The sequence below is a fragment of the Microtus ochrogaster genome, chromosome 1, assembly GCF_000317375.1.
Source record: "Microtus ochrogaster isolate Prairie Vole_2 chromosome 1, MicOch1.0, whole genome shotgun sequence".
NCBI lineage: Eukaryota > Metazoa > Chordata > Mammalia > Rodentia > Cricetidae > Microtus > Microtus ochrogaster.
The window spans coordinates 23,839,796-23,847,816 of NC_022009.1; the positions used below are offsets into that span (position 1 = coordinate 23,839,796).

At 47.4% G+C, this 8,021-nt stretch overlaps 1 protein-coding gene across 9 annotated transcripts in view; it reads left to right on the forward strand.

Moving 5' to 3' along the window:
* Nucleotides 1-8,021, forward strand: part of Ttll5 (tubulin tyrosine ligase like 5) — a 256,735-nt gene that overhangs the window by 211,140 nt on the left and 37,574 nt on the right. For 7 of the 9 annotated variants that reach the window (XM_005343377.3, XM_026780181.1, XM_026780188.1 and 4 more), the window contains one exon: nt 2,681-2,803. The exons of 1 other annotated variant lie outside the window; for it this stretch is intronic. In XM_005343377.3, coding sequence (XP_005343434.1) covers nt 2,681-2,802 — 122 coding nt within the window. In that variant the 3' untranslated portion in view covers nt 2,803. Of the gene's footprint in view, nt 1-2,680; nt 2,804-3,916; nt 4,892-8,021 lie in introns of those variants that run through there. One more of the 9 variants, XM_026780177.1, reaches the window with a different exon arrangement.

Here is an 8,021-nt window from a genome sequence, read left to right on the forward strand (position 1 = left end):
TGGAGGGAGCCTGTCATCGTGCTGAGCCAGTCAGAAGCCGTGGAGGAAGCCTGTCGCCATCCTGAGCCAGTCAGAAGCCATGGAGGAAGCCTGTCGCCATCCTGAACCAGTCAGAAGCCATGGAGGGACCTGAGCCAGTCAGAAGCCGTGGAGGGAGCCTGTCGTCATGCTGACAGCTGCACGAAGCCCTGGGGAGTTCAGGATTAGTACAGGGAATGTGATGAGAGGTGGCAGTGCCCCTGAAAGTGATAGCAGGTCACCGGGAAGCCTGACCGTGTCATGAGGACAGTTCTGTATATCTCACTGCTTTATTTTGAGGCTTAAGTGAAGGCATATGCACAGAAGGACTCTTCCTACATCCAGGTTTTGGGGCCGTGTTATCATTCTCATAAAAGCATAGAAATTCATTCTCCTTCACAGCATCAGAGCCCGAATCAGGAGATACTTGACGGCCCTGTGTTTGTCATCCCCTCGTGACTACTAGAGCACGGTGGTGTCTGCTGTTTCACACTAGGCATTGGCTGCAGCTCACATGCTAGGCGCTCTGCCACTGAGGACGCCCCCAGCTCTTAGACTAGGGCAGAGAGGTTTAAGGAAGTAAAACTTGCACCTGGAACTGTGATGGAGCAAAGTGAGAATCATGGGCAGGTTTGAAGTTGTTCTGGGTCACAGTGTTAAACCCCCCCCCCCCCACGCCTTAAGCTGGAGACGTTTGCAGGACCCAGGAGCCCCGCCTGCCTCCTGTGCATTCCTAACTGAGCCATATGGAGCTGAACTCTGTGTGCTCTCTGGCTGAGGGAGTTACAACTGTGAGGGATCTGCTGGATCATGACTGCAGCAGCTTGGTAGCCCTTGATGACGTCAGCTAGAAGATCTTGTCAAAGTCCTGGTCTGTTTGTGTCGGCATAAATGACAGATCAAGTCTTTATCTTCCCCTGCTTTCACCTTAAGGTGCCTGCCAGCCAATTATTCCTGCCGTGTTCATTCGCCAGGTATTTAGTGCTTTGTCACCCTGTGACTAGAGGGCTCTCTGTGCTGTTGGATTCATTGGCTGAGACTTCCTGATGCTAAGGGACTGCTGCAATGAGGGCTGACACTCGGTCAAGTCCCAGCACACGTGGCATTGCAGCTGCTAGTGAGTAACTGCCCTGCATGGTCGTGTGTCAGCAATGCAGCTTGTGATTTCTACAGCAGTGAGGTGTAAAGGCTGTTCTAGAGCTCCGGAAGGGTGTTCTGTGCGACGGTCAGGACTGCCACTTGCAGCAGTTTTCTTTAAACCCAGAAGAAGGAGGTGGCGGGGGAGAAGGAAGGAGACAGAAAAAGAGAAGGCAGCAATGCTATATTCCTCTCCTCAGCTGTCTTCCAAATACCTCAAGCCCCCGTCTCGTAGAGTAACAGGTCCATAAATATAGCTCCTGTCTGTTTCCTGGCCTTTAACCCTTCTCTTTCATCTGGCTGACTCCACTTTAAGATGTGTGGCTTTGCAGGTAGCTCGAGTTGTAAAACAGCTGAGCCCTTTCCTACTGAGGGCCGGCTAATCGCATTGGTCTTTCCATTCCGCACATTCGTTAAAGTAGAACTCTCCTAGCAGAGGGCTTGAAGGAATGCTGCCTGAATGTTATCTTTCTTAACTGCCCTACCTGGGGCCTTACATTCTAAGTTTGCAACGAAAGGAAGGAGAGTCAGCAGATTTGGAAACTTGAGAAGGAAGCCAGAGTGAGGGCCCTTGGCCTGAAGCCAACCTCACTGGCTCTCCTTTGTAACCATGGTGCTCCTCCTCGAGCTCTGAAGGGCTGATGGTGAACTAAAACAGCAAAGAAGGCAAATTAGACAACTGAGGTGCTGGGTTACTGTGGGGATCCGCGGCCACACCCTCTGCCGCAGCCCAGCCTACTCCCTCCTTTCTGTAAAGTATCCCAACTGGAGTGCAGCCATCTCTCCCCACACCCTGTTCTTAAGCTCCCGTTGGTCTGTAGCTATGGATAGGACCTTGCTGTCTTGAAAGTCGGTGTTGGATGTCATTTACAGGAAGAAAGAAGCAATGTCCCGTCAAAGGCGTATTATCTTCAGCGCAGCACTGTGAAGTGTGCAGTAGCCTTGTGATCTTCATAGGGACAGCTCGGAAGCACCGCAGTGTGACTGTGCTCGCCCACTCCCCCGGTGTCTTGAGACAAGATAAATGAACTTACTTCAGTGGAAAGTAAATCCAGGGAGGCTTACACCCTCAGGACCTAGAAGTCACTTTCACTTCCAGGTGACTTCCTTGTCTGGCTGCTGCAGTGATATGACTTGTTTCCATTAGCAGACTTCATTGTACAGTATGTGGCTGCTGGGCTCCTCCATGGGTCTGCACATGAGAAGTTAGGAATAAAACAAGCAATGCTCCCGGGGCAATGCCCCTAGTGTCGGATGCCCTCTTCTTTTCCTTCCATTTCCCATTATTAAAACCCCCTAAACATTCTTCTGTGTAGGGGTGGAGGGTAAGATTTTGAGGTGATGCTCACCCCTGTGCTGTTGGGGAACATAAGAGAGACATAGAGTTGGTGTTTGGCCGGAGGTGGGGTGACAACATCTGAGAACAATGATTCCCTAAGCCTAGCTTGGGATTTTACCTCTTGTCCTTTGGGCCAAGATCAAATACAGTGTTAAGAGGGGATTTTTTTCTTCTTCATTTTTCCAGGATCTTTGGAAGCGCCCCAAGTTATTTTCGCCAGATCCAAACCCTTACCCACACATTCTGGAGCCCTTGCCACAGTTATAGGACAGAGAAAATCAAAGTCGATGAAGTCAGGGACAATTTAAGGTAATAGTAAGAATAAGAGCATATTTTTGTTGTTATCATTTTGTTACTTCATGGCACAGCAAAGGACTCAGTAACTATGAAGAAGAACAATGCAGTGCAGGGCCGGGGGACATACCTCACTGCTATAACATGCTTAACATGCAGGGTCTGGGGACGTACCTCACTGCTATAACATGTACGAAGCCCTGGGTCAGATCCCCAGTACCAACAACAGCAACAGAAAAGGCAGTCAACTGGGAGTTTGTAACTTGTAAGGACTACTTCAAACCTGGGTCAAAGTTAAGCTGTGCACCGCTAGTTTCTATACTGTGCTGGCCCCCCAGAAGGTGGCGCTGTGGCAGTAAGAACCTTCTCTGCTGTTATTAGCCGCTTTTGTTTAAAAATGCAGGGTCTTTGAGACAAATAGAAATGTTAAGACCATAACCAAGGCTCACCGGTAAAGTAGAACGGGGGTCTGGCAAGGCTCACAGGTAGAGTAGAACGGGGGTCTGGCAAGGCGACGCTGCCGAGACTCGGTTGCAGTCGTCTCACAAAGAAGAGTTATTCATTGTCAGGAGAGGCTTTTAGGCTAGAGGTAGGTAGTTTGTGGACTTTGAGATAATGAGGTGGAAAGGGAACAAAAATATTTTGTAAAGGCTTTGGTGACGTTGATAATTGTGGTTGTTACAAGTTTTAAATGAGCACACACCCGTTAATTGGCAGCAAAACAAGCTCTACCCCATCCCACACCACCTGTGGTAGCCTGTGCAATTAAGGCGCTGCCAGACTTGGTCTTGTGAAGCTGTGTCCTCACTTCCCTAATTCTCCTCAGTGTTGTGTTCCAGCCTTAGCCTTCACAACTCACCAGAAAACTCTCTGAAACCTCAAGACTGCAATTATTCCTTTCTTCTTCGCTCAGTCCCACATACTCAGCATTAATGGCACACCTCCTATGAGCTTAATATTCTTCTTTCCTCTGGGGGAATATTTATAAGCTTCTTTGAGATGCATTGTTCATTAAAATACCCCAGGAGAGCAAAGGAGAAAGGAAAGTTGTTTACCCACCACAGGGTTCATTTACATTGGATCAGAAAGCTTCAAATATCTTTCTCAACCCATTTAAACTCTCTCCAGAAAAGAATGAGGAGAGAGACAGGAACACCAAATCCATGACTTGGTCATCTACCAAAATGTACCAGAGTAACCGAAAACACCCAGAATTCTCGTGCCACTAAGCCAATGGTACTTTAACCCTGACACTAAACAGCCTGTCCCATGATGAACAACTTGTAATAAGTATAGAAAGCTGAGCGAAAAGATCAAGATTTCCTTCATATACTGGCATCCGGAAGGGTGAATGTGACAGCCAGCTCCAAACCAAACTGATGACCTGCCAAGGAGTACTGGCATCTCTGCTTCCAGGACTGTGAGCCTTGGACCGCCACGGTGTATCGTTTTCCTTGAGCCTCTCTTCTGGTTCTCCCTCATCAGTGCTCAGCCATGTAGGCGTTTCGGCAGTGCAGACTTGAAAAAGTTCATCTGTGTAACTGGAATTCTGCACAAAAGCAGTCCTGCTGAACTTGAGCTCACCATCTTCTGGAGACAGCATTGCCAAGGTTGCACGGACATGGGCCCAGAGTCAGTCACGGTCTCAGAAATCAGTGAGCAGTGTGGCTACAGAGAAGCATCGCCCATAAGACCCACCAGGCTGTGTCTGCAGAAACTGTTAATTCGGTTCGTATCGCCCATCTGCAGTGTGCTGCCTCCCTTGAACAGAGAAGTAGCTTACCTGGTTAGGAGGCAGAACAATCTCCGAGGCCACAGCCCATTCCAGCAGCAGTCTGTGAATCGGTGGCCCACAGAAGTCTCTGCATCCACAGCAGTGATGAGCAGCATCCACAGCTATGACAGTCCCAGAAGCATTCCTTATGTAGGGAAGAGGGACAGATGTGCTAGACCAAGAAGATTGAATATGTTTGCAAAACATGTTATACGATACTGAGGAAATTCCTGGTGTCCTCTTCAAGGTAACTGTGCTGAGGGTATCGGGAATGAAAGCCCAACTAAGACCCCTTGGTCTAGGCAAGTGTTAAATTCTGACAGAGACGTTGCTGACTTGTCTTAGCTCCTGTCTATTTTACTAATATAATAATATGAATATATATTGTGTTAACTGTATTTCCTGTGTTATTTTCTGTGTGCTCAGTATTCTGATATTGAGGTCCCTACAGACTAGGAAAGTGTCGGCCTCCATCAGGACTATTCAGTCCTGAATAGATCACCAAGTTGCCCCCGAACAAAGAAGACTTTTCTTTGCAAGCCAACCAGTCCCAGGTACCTATCCCCAACAACTCCCTTTATCAAACCCTCCCACACCAATCCAAAGTGTTCTCCCTGCCCAGTCTTTCCTGAACCAGATCCTAAGCATCTAACGAACACCTCCAGAGTTCCGAAGCCACTGGAAATTATCCACAAGAGAGAAACTAGCCTGTGTCCTTGACAGGTCTTCTCTTTGCCTGGGGCACCTCGCTCCTGTCTGCTCCTGTCTGTCTCCTGACCAGTGTGGCTTAGTTTTCTGACTCGTGATTGCAATGTAGACTCTCTAGGAACTGGAAGTGTGATCTGCTTCCTCCTTTCCCTCTTCCTCCTGAGGCTACACTGACTTCTCATGCTGTGTCTACCATGCACATTCTTAGAACAAACACCAGTAAGGATTTCATTAATGTGCAGCACCAGGAATACAATGAAAGTTATTAATTCGGTTCATATGACCCAGCTCCAAACTGCTGTCTTAGCATTCTGTGATAGGCCTCACCACACAGTGGTACTTTAGCGATGTGTTTTGCTAGCCTGATCTGGCTGCAGCCACACAAAAGGATGCAGCCTGTATGTGGCCATCTGACCTGGCAGCCAGCCAATGAAACCCTGCGCATCCCTGTCCTGAGGCCTCTCTCATTGCAGTTACTCTTTCTGTGTTGAGAAACAATGCTCAAGCATAGCTAGCTGAGCCACCTGGCTGGCAGTCGGAGGGGAGGCAGCCTGGCTTTCAGATGGGGAAGATGGGAGGGTACTTCTAAGAACCCACCCAAAGCGGGTTGGTCTGCTTGAAAGAAAGCCAAAGAACTCTTTTTCTGAAGTGGATTAAGAAATAAGCTACTGGGAAAGATAACATCTGAAAAGTGATACTGTCTCTTGCGGAGCTGGCCAGATCCCAGGAGAAGAGTGATGCTCTTCCACTGTTAACAATTACTACCTTGTTAAAGAGACAGGGGCAGTCCAGTGGCCTCATTCTCGGGCTGTCTTACCGAAGCACACACTGCTTTTGGAAAAAATCCCTGGCACCCTAGATCCTTAGACGTGTACCCATCATTGCATTGTAGCAAAGCCGTGTGGTCCTGGGCAGCCTCTGTTCAAGATCCAGTTCATTCTTGTAGCTCTGAACTGGTCAGCTAACCAGTTTAGGTTGCCTTCCCCTGGGAGTCGCTCCGCAGCTCACTCCCTGTTAGCAGTCCAGCCTCCAGTCACACAGCCAGTGAACCCACACACCCTGCCACCAGTCTTAATGGAATGCTTGTTACGGACACATACCTATGCTTTACCATCCGTGTGTCCTTAGGACATAATTGCTCCTAAAAGTTCTGCAGAAAGAACATGGCGTGTTAAGCCATGCCTGTCTTTGGGAAAAGCAATCTTTACTCACATAGAATATTTACAACTGCGCTTACCTCATCTGCGGAGTTGGAGCTGGGCTCCCGGGGGGTGTAGGTATTTAACTGCAGGGCTCGGAGAATGATGAAGTAGATTGCACTGTTGACATGACTGGTGTTGATATTTATCCTTTATCCTTTCAAATTAGGTTATAATAAAGACAAGACTCGGGTTCCCTCCAGTCCTCAGAGTGGAAAGCATCACTAGTTAGACTAAAACACCCATTGCCTAGCCTTCTCTTCTCAGTTTCTGAGCATGGATATCCCCGTCAGCGGAATAGCTAGCAGGGGCTCTCTGCTCTTAACCTAATCCAGGAAATCCAGGTACCTGATGCCAGGGAGAAGTGGCTCGAATGGGTAAAGTGTTCCTTTAGCTACATCATTAAGACATAACCTATGACCCCAGCACAATATATATGTGAATGGAAATATAAGTAGGAAAGCCAACCGGGTTCTCAGATTATGAGAAAAGTCAGCTAGTTGTAAATCACTGTGGTGCTTTGACTGATTCGTCTCTTGTTAGTAAGTAGAAGGTTTGTGCTTTTGTATTTTGGCACTGGAATATTTGAGGGTATTTTCTCCTCCCTCTTCCTATTTACATGTAATTTGCCATGTAAATTCAAATAGATGCCAAGGCCGAATGTAAATGTTTTGAAATTTGATAAGTCTTTATTTTTTGTAGGAGAACTCAAAGCTATTGGATAATGAACTAGTCATAGTTTTAAGCAAATGTCATAATATGAAATTTTCAAAAGTGCTACTCTTAGAAGATTCTCCTCTGGTCTTTTGTACCTGTTCATTCTTCTTTCCGTTGTACATGTATGCAAACACCCATTCCTTATTCATGCAGAGGACCTGACTTGTCCATGCTAGGCTTTTGGTCACGGAGAAGAGAGACACTACAAGATCAAGGAAGGTAGCTCAACGGGTAAAACACTTTCCGTGCGAGCATGAGCAACTGAGTTCTAATCCCTAGAACCCATGGAAAGCCAGGCACAGTAATGTATGACCACAATCCTGTTGCTTCTACAGCAAAAGAGAAGGTGGGAACAGGGACCTCTCCAGAAGCTCAGAGAGCTAGCAAGCCTGGTGTGTGCATCAGCCCACAACAAAGAGAATCTTTCTCAAACAAAATGAAATGCTTGTACTCACACGTATGAATACACACATCATACACACACACACACACACACACACACACACACACACACACAAAGAGAGAAGCCCCCTTTATGAAGGGAAGTTGCTGGATATAAACATGGAAAAAAGGCAGTCTTCTTAGGAGCTAGACTCATGAAAACTGGCCACCCGACCAAACAGTGAAGCAGTATACTGTTAGCCTGTTCCTCTGACCAGATCATATGTTGGCTCCTCAGATATAGACATCTGCTGTTACCAGATCCTTTTCATAAGGAAGGGGTAAATATGTGCACACGTAGTTAGCAGTAAGAAGGGGTGAGTATGTGCACATGTAGATAGCAGTAAGAAAGGCTAAGTATGTGCACATATAGATAGCAGTAAGAAGGGGTAAG